The sequence below is a fragment of the Sceloporus occidentalis genome, unplaced genomic scaffold (assembly GCF_023333645.1).
Source record: "Sceloporus occidentalis isolate IW3139 unplaced genomic scaffold, rSceOcc1.0.p SCAF_8, whole genome shotgun sequence".
Lineage (NCBI taxonomy): Eukaryota > Metazoa > Chordata > Lepidosauria > Squamata > Phrynosomatidae > Sceloporus > Sceloporus occidentalis.
The window spans coordinates 9,435,814-9,458,300 of record NW_028316988.1 but is presented as its reverse complement, the minus strand read 5'-3'; the positions used below and the strand labels follow the sequence as shown (position 1 = coordinate 9,458,300).

General features: G+C 44.4%; 2 protein-coding genes across 2 annotated transcripts; both read right to left on the bottom strand.

Annotated features, from left to right (window-relative positions):
• Window positions 1-4,448: 4,448 nt before the first annotated feature.
• LOC149307829 (arylacetamide deacetylase-like 4) lies at window positions 4,449-7,012 on the bottom strand. Its single transcript, XM_089536950.1, has 3 exons — window positions 6,793-7,012; window positions 5,876-5,939; window positions 4,449-5,223 (listed from the first exon to the last, which is right to left on the bottom strand). Exons 1-3 carry the CDS (start codon window positions 6,965-6,967, stop codon window positions 4,449-4,451), a joined length of 1,014 nt encoding a protein of 337 aa, XP_089393076.1. The 5' UTR covers window positions 6,968-7,012.
• Window positions 7,013-17,847: 10,835 nt separating this feature from the next.
• LOC149307828 (arylacetamide deacetylase-like 3) lies at window positions 17,848-22,121 on the bottom strand. The gene is made up of 3 exons (XM_089536818.1): window positions 21,998-22,121; window positions 19,294-19,354; window positions 17,848-18,622 (listed from the first exon to the last, which is right to left on the bottom strand). The coding sequence occupies exons 1-3, from the start codon at window positions 22,026-22,028 to the stop codon at window positions 17,848-17,850; spliced, it is 867 nt and encodes a 288-aa protein (XP_089392944.1). The 5' UTR covers window positions 22,029-22,121.
• Between the last annotated feature and the right edge of the window lie 366 nt (window positions 22,122-22,487).

Genomic DNA, 22,487 nt, shown 5'->3' with positions numbered 1-22,487 from the left:
AATGAAATGCACAGATGTAGGATGGGAGACACATGGCTGAATGAAAGTACATGTGAAAGGGATCTAGGAGTCCAAGTAGACCATAAGTTGAACATGAATCAACAGTGCGATGCGGCAGCAAAAAAGGCCAATGCAATTTTAGGCTGCATCAATAAAAGTATAGTGTCTAGATCAAGAGAAGTAATAGTATTCTGCTCTGGTCAGGCCCCACCTGGAATATTGTGTCCAGTTCTGGGCACCACAATTCAAAAAGGACATTGAGAAACTGGAGTGTGTCCAGAGGAGGGCAACTAAAATGGTGAAAGGTCTGGAAACCTTGCCCTATGAGGAATGACTCAGGGAGCTGCGGATGTTTAGCCTGGAGAAGAGAAGGTTAAGAGGTGATATGATAGCCCTGTTTAAATACTTGATGTGATGTCGTATTGAGGAGGGAGCAAGCTTGTTTTCTGCTGCTCCAGAGAACAGGACCCAATGGAGCAATGTATGCAAGCTACAGGAAAAGAGATTCCAGCTCAACATTAGGAGGAACTTCCTGAGAGTAAGGGCTGTTAGACACTGGAACAAACTCCTTCCTCGGAGTGTAATGGAGTCTCCTTCTTTGGAGGTCTTTAAGCAGAGGCTGGATGGCCATCTGTCAATGGGGATGCTTTGATTTGGATTTCCTGCATGGCAGAATGGGGTTGGACTGGATGGCCCTTGCAGCCTCTTCCAACTCTACGATTCTATGATTCTATGATTCTACACAGCATCCCTTCAGATATTTTAAGACGGCTCCACACTTCTTTTCACCTCTTAGTCTTCGCTTCTCCAAGCTGAATATATCCAATTCCTTATACCATTTCTCATAACTTGGACAGATCCTGATTAATTTGGTGACGTTTGAGAGGCTAGTAGTACCATTAATGAATTATTTTTAACATATTTTCTTTAGCCCGGGCACATATTCTTTTGCTGGTGGAGTTGTCGAAATTGCATCCGATCCGATAGCTCTACCCCCAAATCTGATTCACATACAAATCACAGTTATTTGCCATGTTATTTTACCTTTTTTTACCAAGGCCACAATATATCACAAATAGCATTCTGGGGGGGGGGGGGACTTTATGTTCTACTTAATTTAGGGAGAAAAGAAACTATCTGTATTAACTGCAGCCAAGTCGGATCTATTGGTGCCATTCTTAACTCAGTCTAATTGGATAGGTTTACCATTTATAAATAAATCCTTCATTCTGTATATACTTTTATCTCTCCAGCTCTTATATTGATTGTATTTATCTTTATTATTTGAATAGCGGATGCTCTTTAAAAAAAGGTGATGGCAATAGTGTGCGTTGTGGGCCTTCAAGTCATTTCCGATTTATAGTGCCCCTAAGGCAAACCTATCATGGGATTGTCTTGGCAAGGTTTGTTCAGAGGAAGCTTGCCATTGCCTTCCCCTGAGGCTGAGAGTATGTGACTTACATAAGGTTACCTAGTGGGTTTCTATGATTTCCTTAAATATCCAAACCATATTCAGTAAATCCATTGGTCCAGCATGATGTAGTGGTTTGAGCATTAGATTATGACTCTGGATACCTTAGTTTGATTCCCAGTTCGGGCATGACCTCTGGCAAGTCACACTCTCTCAGCCTCAGGAAAGGCAATGGCAAACCTCCAAAGGAACCTTGCCAAGGAAACCCCATGATAGACCCTATCAATTACCTTCGGGTCGCCATAACTTGAAGGCACACAACAGCGACGATGATTTTCCTCCACCGCCCCAAGTCCTTTTTGCCTAGTTGTATATCCTTTGCTCCTTTTCCTCCTTGACCTGTTGGAACAAGTCCTGGAAGAAGATAGTCCCACACAGGTATAACATTGGTGTTTGCATCTGCACAAATGACTCCCACAACCCCCATAGGAATTGAACCCACATCACAAGAAGCCTTGTCGAACCCGGGGGCATATCCGAATGCGGGTAACCTGACTAACCTGAATGTTGTGACCGCTGTCTCACCCGTCACCTGACATGAGTTGGCTGAGATCATTGTCCGCATGCCAAATTGCATGTCTCAATTGCATGCAAGACTGATGGCAGCGCTCATCCACAATCCATCATAAAGGAGCCGTGTGTGCTTTAGAGATATGTCAATATGCTGAAATGATGGAAATCTCCTCTTTCATGATCGGGGTGTGATCAGGAGGACACGAAAGAGAAGATCTATAACTGGGAATTGGAGGAGAATTGTTTCCACACTGTGTTCAACGTTAAACACGTTGGATTTTCCTTCTTGAAAAACACGAAAGAGGCAAACATTTGGTAATGAGTAGCTGTACAAGGAAACCATACTGTTTGCAAAACCTAATGGAGGATTTGTGACCAGATGGAGAAGAGGTCTCAGTAAAGGAATCCCAAAGGGATTCCCCGTTCCGTTCTGTTTCATTCCCCGAATCTCCTCCTCTGGGACGGATGGGGAATGGAACATGGACTGCCGATGGCGGCGGCATTCTGTGTGCGGTAAATCCTTGAAATAAGCCATTTCTTTCTTCTATTTTAGTGTTTTGGCAAAATTGAATAAATAGTAGCAGGGCTGGCTGGAACGGTACAAAAGGGGCTGGGAAGGGAACGGAACAGAACGGGGACTTCCTGTGTGCGGTAAAATGCGTCCCTCACTCGTTCCATTCCCTTCCCGGTACCTTTTGTACCGTTCCAGGAGCCCTGTGCGATGAAAGAGGAGAAGGAAACGGAACGAGTGAGGGACACACTTTACCGCACACAGGAAGTCCCCGTTCCGTTCCGTTCCATTCCCCGAATCTCCTCCTCTGGGACGGATGGGGAATGGAACAGGGACTTCTGATGGCAGTGTCGGCGTTCTGTATGTAGTAAAGCGCATCCCTCACTCATCCCTCTCTTGTTCTGTTCCCTTCCTGGCACCTTTTGTACCGTTCCAGCCAGTCCTGGGCGATAAACTCAATGTTCTCCTGTTGATACCTATGGACCTTATCGCCAGAGATCCGACAGTGAGAAGACCAAGCATAACATCACCCTCACAAGGTTATGCAAGGGTACCTCATTTGTGTATGGCAGCACCACATGTACATAGCACCCATAAATCACAAGGAACATCCATGTTCAAGGTGAGCTCGAGGGCGATAAGAATCAGTGAGAAATGGCAATGCATGCCTCCTCTGCTTCTGCAACGTTGAATGGCAGGCAGCTGTTTTGCATTGAACAAAAATGTCCAAATGTTTCCATTGAGGAACTAACGCATGTGTGAGATGCCAAAAGGATTCTCCCCAGTGTGTGTGTGAGAGACACTAAAACTGAGGGCACCATATCAGTGTTGAACTAATCCCGAGACCGTCTTCTCCTTCCCCACCTATCCTGAACACTTACTTCTAATAATATTAAACATGACTTTTCCCCCAATTCACTTAGCCTTTCATAGAGGAAAGACCGGCTTCTGTCATGGGTTGAATGAGTTTTTCAGTTACTCTCAAGCAACTAATAGTCAGGCAAAAATGTTGTCGGGGAAGCAAATACTCAACTCCGACTTTTCTGGAAGCACAATTGCCACATTCGAGATCATATATATATATGAGAACAAAAGGTTGGCTGGTGTTCAGGAGAAATCTTTCCTCTCTCTCTCTCTCTCTCTCTCTCTCTCTCTTTATATATATATATATATATATATATATATATATATATATATAGGCCCGAAAACTCCCTGAAAGTCCAGGCTCTAGGCGTCTGGTTTTCCTGCGGAGGGACACCACAGCAGCCAAACTGTGCGGCGTCCCTCCACCCCAAAAAGAACCTGGAAAAAACGGATTCTTTTTGGGACACCGTGCGCATATCATGAGTGCGCCATTGGTGCACTCATGATGTAAGCAGCGTGGAGGAACGTCTATACACTGTGCATCACTTACGTCAATATGGCGGCCCCCATATGGATGGGAGTCCACCATGACGCTGGCGGCCGCATGTCCTAAAGTTCCGGAGCATGCAGTTGTTGTGGGTTCCGGAACCCTAGATTGACCGGAGGATGGCACTTCCTGCCCTTCTGTCCCGGGCCATAGTTCTCTATACAGTGAAGGGCCTACTCTGTAAGCTACATCCTCACAAGAGGAGATAATATGATAAAGTGTGTGATAGTCCCCATTCTGTTCCCATCCCACTCCCTTTTGTTCCATGCCAGGAGTGTCCCTGGGAGCTGTGCAGTAAACCTCTCTGTTTCGAAAGCTGCAATAAAGGAGAGTCCACTAAGTTCCAGTGTTATAATGTTGAAAATCTGTATTGAGAATCATTTGCCGCACTCCACATAATTGAATACAATATCTGCAACTTTTGCATTGTTAGCAAGATGATAATATTTTATTCTCCCCCCGGTTAGGTTCCTAACGTCAGAAGCACAGTCCTCCAGAAAAACATAAGGATAGCATTGCTAAGGAAAAGAGAGCATGGCGTCTTACAGAGATTCTAAGAAATGTATTGTATGTTGGAAACCGATTTGTGTACTCAGCAAGTCACAGGGCCAATTGTCAATCATGGACAAGACTCCATGGATTCCATCCTTGAGATGGTGCCACCGCACTGGAACGCCATTGTCCTCTAGGCGTTTCTTATACAACAGACTATCATCCCGAACAACATCATACTCACAAGTTAACAGGAACATCTCAGGGAGGTGGCGAAGAATGGCATCCTCTGCTAAAAGCGGACAGAACCTTGGATCAAAGCTGATTTTCATCCTTTCATAAAGCTCTTCCGAAAAGGGGGCAGGCACCTGGGGGACGTAACCTCTTGCCCTGAACTCTTCCGGAACATGATCAGCATGGACCCATTTTCTGTACTTCACCCTCATCTCCTCTGGAACATGTGCATTCTTCATAATCCCACCCAGATCTTTAATGTCCTCATTCAAATATCTGGCAATAAATCTAATGGCCCGTTTCTTGAACAAAGGGGGGACGGATTGGTTTTGCTGATACGACGGCAGAGAGAAGTCCAGCGTCTGGAAAAAGGGGTAGAACAGAATCTGGGCTCGGAGTTTGGGGAGATCCTTAATGGTCACCAGCCTATGACAAACTAGAGTAGCAACAGTCCCTCCGCTACTGTCCCCACAAACGGCAACACGATTGGGGTCCACTCCATAGTCTTTGGCATTCTTTAAGAAGTGCATTGTAGGTGCACAACAGTTGAGCATCTGCGTCAGATAATGGTGACTGAGTGAGAATCGATATCTGAAATGTCAATGAGAAAGGTTTTAAGCATCGTTCCACATGGCAAGGCTTCTGGGCCTCTCGCTAAATCAAATACCTTTATTAGTAATGCCATATAATGATACCAGCCTCCTTTTTCGTTCCATGAAGGCCCAAAATGGTTAGATAAAACATGATTTTTAACAGCAGCGAATAAGAATGCTCATGATAATAGCAACAACAATAGAAATGTGCATGCTATATAACAAATGTGTTTATCCATCCATCTATCTGGGATCTTGCCTAACAGTTGCTGTCTGTTTATAAATAAAACTTATCCAGTCTATCGACTGCTACCTTTTTGGAGAACTTGGATTCGATTGTGACACATATGGTCCAAGTTGGTAAGAGGAGGATGCTAATAACGCCAAGGCTTATCACATATCCCATCCCAGAATATACCCATTCCAAAGTGGGCCCAGAGACTTATTCTGCACACAAATTGTTCATAGTGTTTCTCTAGGGCTTTATAGGTAATAACCAATATCCTGTACTGAACCCGGAAGCTAATAGGCAGTTTGACCCTACTATAATTATCATGGCTCAGCGTTATGGAATTTGGGGGTTTGTGGTTTTGTGAGACATTTCGCCTTCTCTGTCAGACAGCACTGGTGCCTCCGCCAAACTTACTTACCTGACATTCACAACAACGGTGTCGCTTTCGTGAGCAAGGTAGCGGCATAATCGTTCGCTTGCTTCTGCAAAAGGCACGGTTTTTGCAATCGGTCAATGGGCTCCGTTAACATTTCAGAGTTATGCAAGTTAATCATTTGATCGCAGTTCTTTATCACAACCTTTTCCCACTCGAGAATTAGGGAGCCGAATTGCGTCCCTGGCCCCCTTCTGTTCCCATCCCACTGTCTTTCGTTCCGCTCCATCTCATCCCTTGGGGCAATGCGATAAGCTTATCTGTTTAAAAACCTCCAAAGAAGGGGACCCCACCATCCTCCGGGGCAGCATCTTCCACTGTTGAACAGCTCTTACCATCAGGAAGGTCTTCCTAATGTTGAGGTGGAATCTCTTTTCCTGGAGCTTACATCCATTGCTCTGTGTCCTGGTTTTTGGAGCAGCAGAAAATCAGCTTGCTCCATCCTCAACATGACATCCTTTCAGACGTTTAAGCATGTCTGTCATGCCACCCCTTGACCGTCTCTTCCCCAAGAGAATGAGACCAAGATCCCTCCTCATAAAGCATAGTTTCCAGACCCTTCACCCTTTTCATCACAATCCAGCTTGTGATTCCTGGAACACTATGTTGACATCTCTAAGTGATATCGAGTGTTATTGAAAATGGAGACACCCAACCAAACCGACACCTCCTTCCATGTTACGTGATTGCCCCACATTTTTGAACCCACACTCACAAGCTCTTTGTGGTGTAAGATTTACACAATCATTTGCGTTTTTGATGCGGCAAAGATTGGCGGGGTGAAGCGAGAAAGTGTCATGGAATCCTGATGTTATCATACACCTGGGTGCACATGGTTCACCACTCCAACAAAACAACAACAGCATAATAACCAATTGTAGGACTTTCCAAACAAAACTTACGAGAGCTTCCAAGAAGGTTCATTGCTCCAGAGAAATACACCAGTCCTCTTCTGTTCGCAGTCGGTGACGTTTTGGGCCAATAAACCCTCACTGGGACACCGTCAAAAATCAGATCTTTAATGGTCAGCTTTGAGCACTTTCCAGGAGATATTCCATCTACAAGGATCTTCCACATTTTACTCCGGTGGCAAAGGCCAAGTTTTTCCAGAACAACTCCCTGTTTAGAGCAAGATGAGGGTTTTCATTTTTAAATCTCTGCTCAGTGAGATTATGATAGTTTTCATATTTTGCAGCAACAACCACAACAACAAAAAATGGTACACACAAAAAAGTCATACAAAGCACAACTTTTTGTTTGAAAATGTTGGAGTATAGTATCTCATGGGAACTACATTCCCCCACAAAACATTCTATTTGGTGCAAAAAGTGATTATAAGAAAAGATCTGCTTTATAGTGGGAATGAGGGACCGTTTGGAATCGATTTCCAACACGGAGCAAAGCCAAATTGGAAATCACTTTAAAGTGCAAGTGGGAATGAGTCTTAACTAGAATGCTTTGTTCCAAACCCAAAGGAAAGCAATCCTTCCCTCTTATATACACAAACCTCTACTGGGCGACACCAATGGCAGTGACACATGCGCACATTGCGCTAAGTTTTCACACTGCTTTGGAGGTCTCTGATGCCTACGGCTGCAACAAGACAAAATGGATGATGGCCCATAACAACACTCTTTGAGATTGTTACCCTTGTGAAAAAGTAAGTCACTAGAGATGGGGAAACTATTTCAATATATAGTCACCCCTCCATTTTCACGGACCTGAGATCCGTGGTTTTGATTATTCACATAGGGGCGACCTCCATTAAAGTTAATGGCGCACACACCTATGGTGTGCATACGCAGCCACACGCAGGAGCGCATATCCGTTCAAGCCTATGGAGCTTGAATATATGCGAATTTCCGAGTTCACGGAGGGGTCTGGAACGGATCCTCAGTGAATTTGGAGGAGGACTGTATTCAAAAATTGGTCAAAAACCCATGTCTCTTGGGTGTCCATCAACCCTGGTGAAAAGAATCGTAGACTGACAAGAATCTTTGTAGCTTGAGATTCTATGCAAAGCGTTCATGTGGTAGTTTTGTGCTGAAAATAGCATATTTCTGCACCGTATACATGTGTATCTTCAGGTTGCCTCTCAACTTACGGTGACCCCGCTAATTTCACAGGGTTTTTTCCCAAGTGAGGAATCCTCAGAAGTGTTTTTGCCTTTTTCTTCCTCTGAAATAGAGCCAAGAGCACCGGGGATCCATTGGTGGTCTCCTATCCAAGTACTAACTGGGGCAGATCCTACTTAGCTTCCCAGGTTAGACAGGATTTCATTTAGATGGGATCCCTTGAATTTTTCTGCACGTTCTCTTCTGTGCTGGTTTCTGTCCCATTTTAAGGGACATCATGTCTTTATCACATATAGATTTAAGGACCAAATGGGGGAATGACATGGACAGAGGACAAAGAAGAAGAGAAGAAGATGCCAGCCACAGATGCTGACGAAAGGTCAGGAAGAAACTCTTCTCGAACATGGCCACAGAGCCCGAAAAACCCACAAAAACAATTATGGATGCCAGCCACGAAAGCCTTCGACTTGACATAAGAAATATCTTCTTCTTGGCAAAGGCGACATGTGTATTCCATCCATCCCTGCCAGCATTGAAAGAAATGCTCCAAAGTACAGAAAGTGAAGGGATGAATGTGAGGACTCGCTCTGTGGACCACTTATCAGTTCCATTTCAAGATGAGCTAGATCTGACTGCTTAAAGCTAGCTGAAGATTTTTGTTTCACTAAAGAATGCCGGTATTTTGGAAAGGGCATTTGTCTTGACTATTTGTCCTTACGGCTGACTGAAGAGCAAGAGCGTTTGCAAAATAGAAATGGGCTTAGCAGGGCGTTCTTTGGTTAATCTGTTTCCCTGTACAGTAAGGATCGCCAATCCGTACAAGAATAGCTAGAAGTTAATATCCTATATTCCTCTAACATGATTGATTGAAGTACAGTCCGCCCTTGGCTTATGTGGGGGATCCGTTCCGGACCCCCTTCCCGCATAAGCCCAATACCACGCATGCTGAAATCCCATCCGAGTGAATGGGGCTCGTGCATGTGGTGGCATGGCGGTGAGGTGGTGCAGGTGCACCGCAGGCACGTGCCCCATTCATCTGAATGGGACATGCCGCCCCTTGCGGTTTTCACCGTATGCTGAAAGCTGCGTATAGCGCACCCACGTATAACGCAGGCACACTGTACAACAACCCAGACAACTGTGGATAAACACATCAACATAGAATGTCTGTCTATAGAAACAGTTTTCATAATATCTAAGTAGGTAGGTAGGTAGGTAGATATGTCTATTGGAAAATGGGATAGTTTTATGGAATATTTTACACCTCCCACATGATTGATATATTCACAAGTGGCATTTGACCCCAGTTAGATTAGCACACATTACAAAGTCACATTCTTTGAACGAAGACAACGTTGTACGGAAAACAATCGTCTTTTCTGCTGGAGGTCAAATATTGGTTTATCTCCTGAAGGGGAATTGGAGTGATCAAGGATCAGCCCTTTGTTCCGAGACTCTATATCTGGAACGGCTGGACATATTTAAACAATTGCTTCAAAACCATTTTTCACAAAGGTCTAACTGCATTTTTCATTTTCGTTACGGCTAGGCTTGAAATTGCCAGAAGACGGGGCAGAGCTGGACTCGCTCCAACAGATGTATAGTACGCAAAGTTTGGAACATGGGCCTCGTGGAAGAACTAATGCCACCCCAGGGCAGCAAAAGATTAATAGCAGAGTGATATGAAATAACACTGACTTTGGACTACATAGCACTTTCAACAAATAGCTTCCAGCACTGCATACTTAAATAGGCCCACTACGCAACATACATCTCATAATAGAAACAGATCGACATAAAAGGATATCCTGAAATCAAGGCAACTTACCAGTCCAAGTATAAAACTAGTAGTAAAAGAAAATAATCGTATTTTAGCATACTGGTTGATTCCTGGGGGAATATGTGTCTTCGTCATATCGTAGTAAATTGCCCATATGAACGGGAAGCTTAGTAGGCAAAGGATCCCGTATAGAAGCATCCACAGGGCTGGAGCAAATGCCATTCCGTTAACCAAGAAGAAGGGAATTGGAGATTAAATATCTTGTTGCGCCAATGATTTCGGAAGCTTTACCTCACAATAGCACCCACAAAAGAGTAACCTAGAAGAAAACCCAGAAAGTCTGGAAGTCAGATGTTAAATACCTAGCCCTTAAATAGATTGGTTAGTCCCAGCTTGGTCAGACCTATCACATTAACTGCTGAATGTAAACACCTAAGAATGATGATTTGACGCAATGAGTCTACTCTCGTTTTGGCTCATAATGATATGTTTGATAGTCATGAATCGCAAGTAAGGGGCATTACCCTATCTACTTCTAACCATATCTGCACATTCTGCACTGCATGTTGTGGCCAAGTTTCTCTTCCCACATTACATTGTGAGAGCTGCAGGAACACAGTGTGCAATCAAGCTGCCTCAAGCAATTTCATGGAGTTCATTTTACTGTGCCAGGCATAAGATTAGGGTAAGAGTTGGAGTTGGGCTAGAGTTAGGTAGGGATAATAATAATAATAATAATAATAATAATAATAATAATAATAATAATAATAATTCCCACTTCCCCCAAGGATCGAAGTTGGATTACATCTTTAAAACAACACAATACAATTCTAAAAAGACAAAAAAGTAGGGGTAAGGGTAGGGGTACATTGAGTTAGAGTTAGGGTAGGGGTAGGAGTAGAGTTTGGTAAGTCAGGGTAGGGGTAGGAGTAGGGGGAGAGGTAGAGGTAGAAGTAGAGTTAGGCAAGAGGATAGGAATAGGAGTAGGGATAGAATTAGGTAAGCGGGTAGGGATGGGGTGGGGTAAGAGTAGAGTTAGGTAAGAGGGTAGGGATGGGTAGGGGTAGAGTAGCGGTATAGTTAGGTAAGAGAGTAGGAATAGGAGTAAGGGTAGAGTTAGGTAAGAGGGTAGGGATGGGTTAGAGGTAGAGTTAGGTAAGTCAGGGTAGGAGTAGAGGGAGAGGGAGAGTTAGGTAAGAGGATAGGAATAGGAGTAGGGATAGAATTCGGTAAGCGGGTAGGGATGGGTTAGGGCAGTGATGGCGAAGCTATGGAATGCGTGCCAAAGGTGGCACTCAGAGCACTCTCTGTGGGCACATGTGCCGTCGCCCCAGCACTGAGTTTGCTAGAGTTTGTTACTAGAAAGCCAGAGGGACATGGTACTTTTCAATTAATAAGTGGGTTTTGGGTTGCAGTTTGGGCACTCAGCCTCTAAAAGGTTTACCATCACTGGGTTAGGGGTAGAGTAAGATATGTCAGGGTAGGGATATATCACCTCTTTTATCCTCCCTTCATTGGCTCCCCTTACCCTTCTGCATCCGGTACAAGCTTTTATTATTGACTTTCAAAGCCCTCCATGGATTGGCCCCTCCTTACTTATCTGACCTTCTTTCTCCTTACATTCCTACTTGCACCCTCCGCTCTTGTAGTCAAGGTCTCCTGTCACAGTGTAGGACTACCACTGCCCCCTCCCATATTCGTCCCTTCTCGCTTGCTGCCCCTTACTCCTGGAACCTTCTTCCTCCACATGCACACCTCATCACTTCTCTAACCTGTTTCAAAACTGAATTAAAGACTATATTGTTTAGAGAAGCGTTCCCAGAGGCGAGCCCCTCTCTGACCCAGGAAGCCTCCTTTTAACCATCCATTAAGAAGCCAAGCCCTTCCTCCAGTCCATCTGCCTTGGTCCAGGCCTTGGAGGAGGAGAAGAACTGCTGGACCTGATACCATTCCCCACCATCACTCCCTTCTCCTTTTGTGTCGTGTCTTTTTAGATTGTAAGCCTGAGGGCAGGGAATCGTCTAACTAAAAGATTGCATGTACAGCGCTGTGTAAATTTACAGCGCTTTATAAATAAAAGTTAATAATAATAATAATAATAATAATAATAATAATAATAATAATAGTGATAGAGGTAGAGGTAGGTAAGAGGGTAGGAATAGGAGTAGGGGTAGAGTTAGGTAAGAGGGTAGGAGTAGGGGTAGGGGTAGAGTTAGGGAAGAGGGTAGGGATGGGTTAGGGGTAGAGTAAGGTATTTCAAAGTAGGGGTAGGGGTAGGGAAACAGGTAGAGGTAGAGGTAGAGGTAGGAAAGAGAGTAGGAATAGGAGTAAGGGTAGAGTTAGGTAAGAGGGTAGGGATGGGTTAGGGGTAGAGTAAGGTATGTCAGGGTAGGGGTGGAGGTAGGGGTAGAGGTAGGTAAGAGGGTAGGAATAGGAGTAAGGGTAGAGTTAGGTAATTGGGTAGGGATGGGTTAGGGTTAGAGTTAGGTAAGTCAGGGCAGGGGTAGGGATAGAGTTAGGTAAGAGGGTAGGGGTAGGGGTAGGGGTAGAGTTAGGTAAGAGGGTAGGGGTAGGGGTAGAGGTAGAGGTAGAGGTAGAGGTAGGTAAGAGGGTAGGAATAGGAGTAGGGGTAGAGTTAGGTAAGTCAGGGTAGGAGTAGGTGCAGGTATTTTTTATTTTATGCTTTGTTAGGAAGTTTTGCATTAAGATAAAACCATTCTACAAAATAACATTTCCGACCAACAAAAGCTGTAACGAAACCGGAAACAAATTGTGGGCATTTCTTTTCTTACCAATAGAAAAAAAGCAACCAACTCTTTTAACCCTGCTATATCCTTCCAGCTTACTCCAAGGGTACTCTAATCGCACTCATTCCCTCTGTCTTGATAAGGACTGTATTTGTTTTAATGAACATTTTCCCACTAAAATGGAAAATTACATAGAATAATTTGGCATACAATTGGAAATGACTGGAAAACAATAAAATACCCTTGTCCCAAACGTAACAGATGGAATTGCACTGTTAAACTGAGGCCAAAACTTTATCCCATCATTCAGTGATGATGATGATGATGATGATGATGATGATGATGATGATGATGATGATGATATTTATAAAGCTCTGTAAGGTTGCACAGCGCTGTACATAGAATGGATAAAATCGATAAGAATAATAAAACCTGCCACGGGCGTACAATCTGATTTATTGCTTTTGGTCCAAGCTAAACTGTCAATTGTATTTTAACATAATAAACAGCAGTACTCAAAGATATAGCCATGTTAGTCTGGAAAATCTGTATGCAGAGGGATCTTGGAGCGCCTTTGAGACTAACTGAAAGAAAGAAGTTTTGAGCATGAGCTTCAGTCCGTGGCCTTTGGTCTCTGAGCTGAGTTCTGGAAAGCTTGCCTATCCATGGTTGAGCCAGGATTTGAACCCTGGTCTCCAGAGTCTTCGTCCAACACTGAGGCTACTACACTATGCTGGCTCTTTAGAGAAAACATCTGACCAAAATGTCACTCTATCTGGGCTATTTCCACCAGAGACGAACATATGCGCCACTCTCTAGGGTGCACCAAAGCATTGCGTGATAAGGTTGAAATGCTTCATCCAGTTCTGGAGCCAAGCTACGAAGTGTTCAGGCCACATGATGGCAGCAGAAGGAAAAAACATTCCTTAAGGAAGAGGCGGAAGAGATAAAGAGTCAGGACCATCCCTTGGTGTCACTTTCCTTGTTGTTGTTGACGGCCATCAAGCCAATCTCGACTTGTGGGAACCTTCTGAATGGAAGTCCTCCAAGTCATCCTACCATTAGGTTTTGCAGACTCAAGGCGGTGGCTTCCTTGGCTGAATCTATCCATCTGGAACGAAGTCTTCCTGGAGTTAGATAGGGATGCCAACTGAGATCATCTTTGCAGAGCTCATGGTGTTCTCCTATCGCTATCTGGCTGCAAGATTTACTTCTATGACTCAACTCTTGGCCTTGAGGACTTGGGTTGGAGGGGTGCCACATTGAGCTGGCATCTTCTTGTGGTGACTATGAAGGTGGAGGTGTGTGGTTTAGAAGTCCATGGTATCCAAAAAACTCTCCTCCGGCACCACATCTCAAATGAGTTGATTTTGAGGACTACCTGTACAATGGCGGAGTGAGTAGTCGCTGGTCACGGACGCGGGTGACAAGGCGACTCGAAACGTGGTGTTTCTTAGCCAGATAACATGTTATATTTCAGCTAGAAATAGGAACTACGATGGCATGGGTCATCCTATCATTAGTATTAAAGGATATATCTTGACCCTTTGGGATCTTGTCTACTTCTCACAAACCTACATAGAAATGGGGACTATGATGACATGGACCATAGAATAATAGAATCATAGAAATGTAGAGTTGAAAGAGACCCCAAGGGCCATCCAGTCCAACCCCATTCTGCCATGCGGAAATCTAAATCAAAGCATCCCCCATTGACAGCTGGCCATCTATTCTCTGTTTGAAGACCTCTAAGGAAGGAGACGCCACTACACTCCGAGGAAGGAGTGTGTTCCACTGTCCAAAGTTCCTCCAAATGTTGAGGTGGAATCTCCTTTCCTGCAGTTTGCATCCACTGTTCTGTTTCCTATTCAGAAAACAAGCTTGCTCCCTCCTCAACCTGACATCCCTTCAAATATTTAAACAGGGCTATCTTATCACCTCTCAACCTTCTCTCCTCCAGGCTCAACATCCCCAGCTCCCTGAGTCGTTCCTCATAGGGATTCATGGTTTCCAGACGCTTCACCGTATTAGTTGCCCTCCTTTGGACACATGGCTCCTTTTTCTCAGTGTCCTTTTTGAATTGTTTTGCCCAGAACTGGACACAATATTCCAGGTGGGGCCTGAGCAAAGCAGAATAGAGTGGCACTATTACTTCTCTTGATCTGGACACTATACTTTTAATGATGCAGCCTAAAATTGCATTGGCCTTTTTAGCTGCCACATCGCACTGTTGACTCATGTTCAAATTATGGTCTAAGATCCCTTTCTAGATCCCTTTCACACGTAGAAGTCTCTCGTTCATCCAGGTGTCCCCCATAATCCTATATTTGTGCATTTTATTTTTCTGCCCTAAGTGCGGTACCTTACATTTCTTTCTGCTGAATTTCATTTTGTTAGCTTTGGCCCAGCTTTCTAGTCTATTCAGGTCATTTTGAATCTTGATCCTGTCCTCTGGAGTATTAGCTACTCCTCCTAGTTTGGTGTCATCTGCAAATTGGATAAGTATGCCCCCAATTCTGTCATCCAAGTCATTGATAAAGATGTTGAATAGCCCTGGGCCCAGGACAGAGCCCCACTGGACACCCCACTGGTCACCTCTCTCCAGGATGAAAAGGAGCCATGGCTGGCCATCCTTTGGGTTCGGCCAGTCAACCATTTACAAATCCATGTAACAGTTACCTTGTCTAACCCACATTTTACAAGCTTCTTTGCAAGAATGTCATGGGAAACCTTGTCAAAGGCCTTACTGAAATCAAGATATACTATATCCACAGCATTCTCTTCATCTACCAAGATGGTCATTTTATCAAAGAAGGCGATCAGGTTTGTCTGGCATGATTTCTTTCTCTGAAACCCATGTTGACTTTTTGTGATGATGGCATTGCCTTCTAGATGTTCACAGACTCTCTGTTTAATGATCTGCTCCAGAATCTTTCCTGGGATTGATGTCAGACTAACTGGATGATAATTGTTGGGATCCTCTTTTTTCCCCTTTTTGAAGATGGGGACAACGTTTGCCCTCCTCCATTCTGCTGGGATTTCTCCTGTTCTCCAGGAGTTTTCAAAGATTATTGCCAATGGCTCCGATATGACATTTGCCAGTTCTTTTAATGCCCTTGGATGGAGTTCATCTGGTCCTGGAGACTTAAATTCATTTAGATTAACAAGGTATTCCTCTACTATCTCTTTACTTATTCTGTTCTGAAATTCCTCTTTTCTGTCCTCTGCTCCATTATCCTCAGGTTGAGCTCCCTTTTCCTTTTCTGAGAAGACTGAGGCAAAGAAGGTCTTGAGTAATTGTGCCTTTTCTCTGTCTTCTGTTAGCATTTTGTCATCTTCTCCACGCAGTGGTCCTACCATTTCCTTCTTCTTCCTTTTGCTGCGGACATATCCAAAAAAGCCCTTTTTGTTGTATTTAACCTCTCTAGCAAGCCTGAGTTCATTCTGCGCTTTAGCTTTTCTGACTTTATCCCTACACATGCCTGCTATTTCTTTCAATTCTTCTTTGGTGATTTCCCCCTTTTCCATTTTTTATACATTTTCCATTTAAAACTTAGCTCAGCTGAAAGTTCCTTAGTCATCCATCCTGGTTTCTTGAGACACCTCCCATTTTTCTTTCTCACTGGAACTGTTTGAAATTGTGCCTTCAGTATCTCCCTTTTGAGAAAGTCCCATCCGTCCTGAACTACCTTTTCTTTTAGTATTTCTGACCACGGGATCACCTTCAATACTTCTCTAAGTTTACTGAAATCCGCTCTCCTAAAGTCTAGGATGCGTGTCTGACTCTGCCTGGCTTCTCCTTTCCACTGTATAACAAACTCCAGGAGAACATGGTCACTTCCACCTAAGGATCCCACCACTTGCACCCCATTAACCAAGTCATCCTTGTTGGTTAGGATCAGATCTAAACATGTTTGCGGTTGCTGTGCACTCCACAACCCTAGAATCGGCACAGGCACGCCATTTCCCACCCGTCTGTAGCAGGCCTTGATCACTCATTTCTCCTCTTCCTCTGGAATGCAGAATGTGGCAGTGTGGAAAGCAGATCACACAACCAAGAATTGCCAAAGCACTATCATGAGGGAAAGTGTGATCAGATATGAAGCCAAACCGGCATGCTTCCATTCTTAGACTGGTGCAATTGTGGTGGAGCAGCAGGAGGATGTAATAAGGTCCTTAGGTATCAACAGGAGGACACTGAGTTTATCGCACAGGGCTGGCTAGAACGGTACAAAAGGGGTTGAGAAGTGAACGGAACAAGAGAGGGACGAGTGAGGGATGCACTTTACTGCGCATAGAATGCCAACGCCGCCAGAAGTCCCCGTTCCATTCTCCATCCGCCCCAGAGGAGTTCTCAAACTGGGACAGATGGGGAATGGAACGGAATGGAACGGGGACTTCCTGTGTGCTGTAAAATGCATCCCTTGCTCATTCCATTCTCTTCCTGGCCCCTTTTGTACCGTTTGAGGAATCCTGTGCAATAAACAAGCATGAAAGAGGAGATAATATATTATAGAATCAAGGTATTGCCTGGAAAGAATGACATGGAAAGGGTCTTGTCATCAGCTCCTTGACATTTCAGGAGTCTACAACTGTGAGAATTGAGAACCTCAGGCACAGCAGAAGTAACCACAAGCACGTCTTTGCAGAATCTGAAGGCACAAGGAAAGGTTCCCACTTTAAAATGCCACCCAGGACCCAATCCCCACGGCAAACAGCCCCCTTACAGTTGAAGAACCGTTACCTTCTGTCCCACATCCCAAACCCCTCAGCAGGGCCCCATCCACAAGCCAAACCTCACCCTTAATATTCCACCTTATTTTCCCAACCCCCAACACTATGCAATGTCTCAACACACAGAACTATCCAGATCAATATATATATATTAAACATACAACAGTGACCATATATGAGCTGAATACATGAAGTGAATATTAAATAACTGGATATGTCTAATATTATACTTGATCTTAACTGGTTCTGACAACAACTGAACTGTTCAGAAGTATTCCTGAAAATCGTCTCCTCTGGGACGGATCAGGAACGGAATGGGAACTTTCTGTCCCCATTCTGTTCCCATCCCACTCCCTTTCGTTCCATGCAGGAGCTGTGTGGTAAACCTCTCTGTTTCTAAAGCTGCAATAAAGGAGAGTCCACTAAGTTCCAGTGTGATTAAGTTGAAAATCTTTATTGAGAATCCTTTGCCGCACTCCACATAATTGAATACAACATTTTTGCACTGTTAGAAAGATGATAACATTTTATTCTCCCCAACATTAGGTGCATAACGTCAGAAGCACAGTCCTCCAGAAAAACATAAGGATAGCATTGCTAAGGAAAAGAGAGCATGGCGTCTTACAGAGATTCTAAGAAATGTATTGTATGTTGGAAACCGATTTGTGTACTCAGCAAGTCACAGGGCCAATTGTCAATCATGGACAAGACTCCATGGATTCCATCCTTGAGATGGTGCCACCGCACTGGAACGCCATTGTCCTCTAGGCGTTTCTTATACAACAGACTATCATCCCGAACAACATCATACTCACAAGTTAACAGGAACATCTCAGGGAGGTGGCGAAGAATGGCATCCTCTGCTAAAAGCGGACAGAACCTTGGATCAAAGCTGATTTTCATCCTTTCATAAAGCTCTTCCGAAAAGGGGGCAGGCACCTGGGGGACGTAACCTCTTGCCCTGAACTCTTCCGGAACATGATCAGCATGGACCCATTTTCTGTACTTCACCCTCATCTCCTCTGGAACATGTGCATTCTTCATAATCCCACCCAGATCTTTAATGTCCTCATTCAAATACCGGATAATAAGTCTGATGGTCCGTTTCTTGAACAAGGGGGGGACGGATTGGTTTTGCTGATACGACGGCAGAGAGAAGTCCAGCGTCTGGAAAAAGGGGTAGAACAGAATCTGGGCTCGGAGTTTGGGGAGATCCTTAATGGTCACCAGCCTATGACAAACTAGAGTAGCAACAGTCCCTCCGCTACTGTCCCCACAAACGGCGACACAATTGGGGTCCACTCCATAGTCTTTGGCATTCTTTAAGAAGTGTATTGTAGGTGCACAACAGTTGAGCATCTGCATCAGATGATGATGACTGAGCGAGAGTCGATATCTGAAATGTCAATGAGAAAGGTTTTAAGCATTGTTCCACATGGCAAGGCTTCTGGGCCTCTCGCTAAATCAAATACCTTTATTAGTAATGCCATATAATGATACCAGCCTCCTTTTTCGTTCCATGAAGGCCCAAAATGGTTAGATAAAACATGATTTTTAACAGGAGCGAATAAGAATGCTCATGATAATAGCAACAACAATAGAAATGTGCATGCTATATAACAAATGTGTTTATCCATCCATCTATCTGGGATCTTGCCTAACAGTTGCTGTCTGTTTATAAATGAAACTTATCCAGTCTATTGACTGCTACCTTTTGGGAGAACTTGGATTCGATTGTGACACATATGGTCCAAGTTGGTAAGAGGAGGATGCTAATAACGCCAAGGCTTATCACATATCCCATCCCAGAATAGACCCACCATCCCAGAATAGACCCATTCCAAAGTGGGCCCAGAGACTTATTCTGCACACAAATTGTTCATAGTGTTTCTCTAGGGCTTTATAGGTAATAACCAATATCTTGTACTGAACCCGGAAGCTAATAGGCAGTTTGACCCTACTTTAACTTTCATGGCTCAGTGCTATGGAATTTGGGGGTTTGTGGTTTTGTGAGACATTTCGCCTTCTCTGTCAGACAGCACTGGTGCCTCCACCAGACTTACTTACTTGACGTTCACAACGACGGTGTCGCTTTCGTGAGCAAGGTAGCGGCAGAATCGTTCGCTTGCTTCTGCAAAAGGCACGGTTTTTGCAATCGGTCAATGGGCTCCGTTAACATTTCAGAGTTATGCAAGTTAATCATTTGATCGCAGCTCTTTATCACAACCTTTTCCCAGCCAAGAATTAGGGAGCTGAATTGCCCCTGTCTGTGTGCCCTTGGGAGACTACCACCGCCGACTTCGACATGCCTCCTCCATGTGTATTAAAATGAAAGCAAATATTCAAATCACTATAGCCCTCTTTAAGCGCTGGGGAGGGGACAGTGTTGCTACACTCCCCAGAAGAAGCTTCATGGAATCATAGGATTCTAGAGTTGGGAGAGACCCCAAGGGCCACCCAGTCCAACCCCATTCTGCCATGCAGGAATACATAAAATCCTACAGTTGGAAGAGACCCTCAGGGCCATCCATGTCTCTGCCATTCAGGAAGACACAAACAAAGCTCACTCGATAGACGGCCAGCCAGCCTCTTAAGCTTATCGCATTGCCCTCAGGGATGCGATGGAGCGGAACGAAAGGGAGCGGGATGGGACCGGAAGGGGGCCAGGGACACATTTTACTGCACACTGGAACGCCAACTCCAATGACGCCGGAGGTTCCTATTACATTCCCAATCCGTGCCAGAGGAGGTGATTTTCGGGAACTGTTCAGAAACTGACCTAAAATCGCCTCCTCTGGGACGGATCGGGAATGGAATGGGAACATCTGGCAGTGGCAGCGGCATTCCGGTGTGCTGCAAAATGCGTCCCTGGCCCCTTTCCATCCCCATACCACTGCCTTTCGTTCCGCTGCATCTCGTCCCTTGGGGCAATGCGATAAGCTTATCTGTTTAAAAATCTCCAAAGAAGGGGACCCCACCATCCTCCGGGGCAGCATCTTCCACTGTTGAACAGCTCTTACCATCAGGAAGGTCTTCCTAATGTTAAGGTGGAATCTCTTTTCCTGGAGCTTACATCCATTGCTCTGTGTCCTGGTTTCTGGAGCAGCAGAAAATCAGCTTGCTCCATCCTCAACATGACATCCTTTCAGACATTTAAGCATGTCTGTCATGCCACCCCTTGACCGTCTCTTCCTCAAGAGAATGAGACCAAGATCCCTCCTCATAAAGCGTAGTTTCCAGACCCTTCTCCCTTTTCATCACCTTCCTCTGGACACGTTCCAGCTTGTGATTCCGGGAATGCTATGTTGAAATACCCAAACGATATCGGGTGTTATTGAAAATGAAGACACCCAACCAAACCGATGCCTCCTTCCATGCTACATGATTGCCCCACATTTTTGAACCCACACTCACAAGCTCTCTGTGGTGCAAGAATTACACAATCATTAGCGTTTCTGATGCGGGAAAGATTGGCGGGGTGAAGCGAGAAAGTGTCATGGAATCCTGATGTTATCATACACTGTGTCAATTCCCTATATGCATTCATCATTTTGGGGGGGCATTGTACAATGAACATGTTCACTGCAAGGCTACCTAGCCAGAACCCCTCAAAGGTAACTATTTCGTGGGTAGCTCCAGATTCTTGGGTGGCGCGTAGCTATTTGTCGGTGCATTTGGCATGTCGCTTTTTGCATTGGGATTTATAGCTACCTTGCATCCTCCATTGCAGAATGGGGCAAGGAGCAAAGATATCAGAAGATAAAAATCAGGTTCACAATCATGTTCTGCAGAAACCATGTAAGTGTTGTTGCATGCATTCAAGTTGTTTCTGACTTCAGGCAATCCTAAGGGAAACCCATTGCAGGGTTATCTGTCACTGAGAGAATGTGAAAGAAGTTGGCAGCATGAGTTTTCATAGACTTAAGTCTACTCCCTCAGATGCATATGTATCTGAGAAAGTAGAGTTTAGTCTGCGAAAGCTCATGCTCCCAGCTCCCTTCTTTCCGTTTGTCTCAAAGGTGCTACAAGGTCACCCTACATACTCAGAATATGTGAGTTGCCCGAGGTCTCCAAGTACATTTCCCTGACCTCCAGAGTCATAATGCAGTGCACCATTTTAGGAGAGCGACTAAAATGGTGAAGGGTCTGGAAGCCATGCCATATGAGGAAGGACTTAAGGAGCTGGGGATGTTTAGCCTGGAGAAGAGAAGGTTAAGAGGTGATATAATAGCCCTGTTTAAATACTTGAAGGGATGTCATGTTGAGGAGGGAGCAAGCTTGTTTTCTGCTGCTCCAGAGAACAGGACTCAGAAAACAATGGACGCAAGCTCCAGGAAAAGAGATTCCAGCTCAACAGTAGGAGGAACTTCCTGGCCGTAAGGGCTGTTCAACAGTGGAACACACTCCTTCCTCGAAGTGTAGTGGAATCTCTCTCCTTGGAAGTCTTTAAACAGATTTTGGATGGCCATCTGTCAGAGATGCTTTGATTGTGATTTCCTGCATGGCAGAATGGGGCTGGACTGGATGGCCTTTGCAGTCTCTTAAACTCTATGATTGTATGATTCTATGATTCTAGTGCTCAAATCATGACACCACATTGGCTCTCTACCATGTCACTTTGTGAATGTAAATTTTGACAGTTTCTTCAGTAATATCTCTAAACTTTCTTGCGTTGTGAGTTTCATATCAGGAAAATAAATAAAGCACATGGATCATCATCCCTCCAAAAATACAACAGAAGCATAATAACCAATTGTAGGACTTTCCAAACAAAACTTATGAGAGCTTCCAAGAAGGTTCATTGCTCCAGAGAAATACACCAGTCCTCTTCTGTTCGCAGTCGGTGACGTTTTGGGCCAATAAACCCTCACTGGGACACCGTCAAAAATCAGATCTTTGATGGTCAGCTTTGAGCACTTTCCAGGATATATTCCATCTGCAAGGATCTTCCACATTTTACTCCGGTGGCAAAGGCCAAGTTTTTCCAGAACAACTCCCTGTTTAGAGCAAGATGAGGGTTTTCATTTTTAAATCTCTGCTCAGTGAGATTATGATAGTTTTCATATTTTGCAGCAACAACCACAACAACAAAACATGGTACACACCAAAAAGTCATACAAAGCACAACTTTTTGTTTGAAAATGTTGGAGTATAGTATCTCATGGGAACTACATTCCCCCACAAAACATTCTATTTGGTGCAAAAAGGGATTACTCCGGGGTAAGAAAAGATCTGCTTTATAGTGGAAACGAGGGACCATT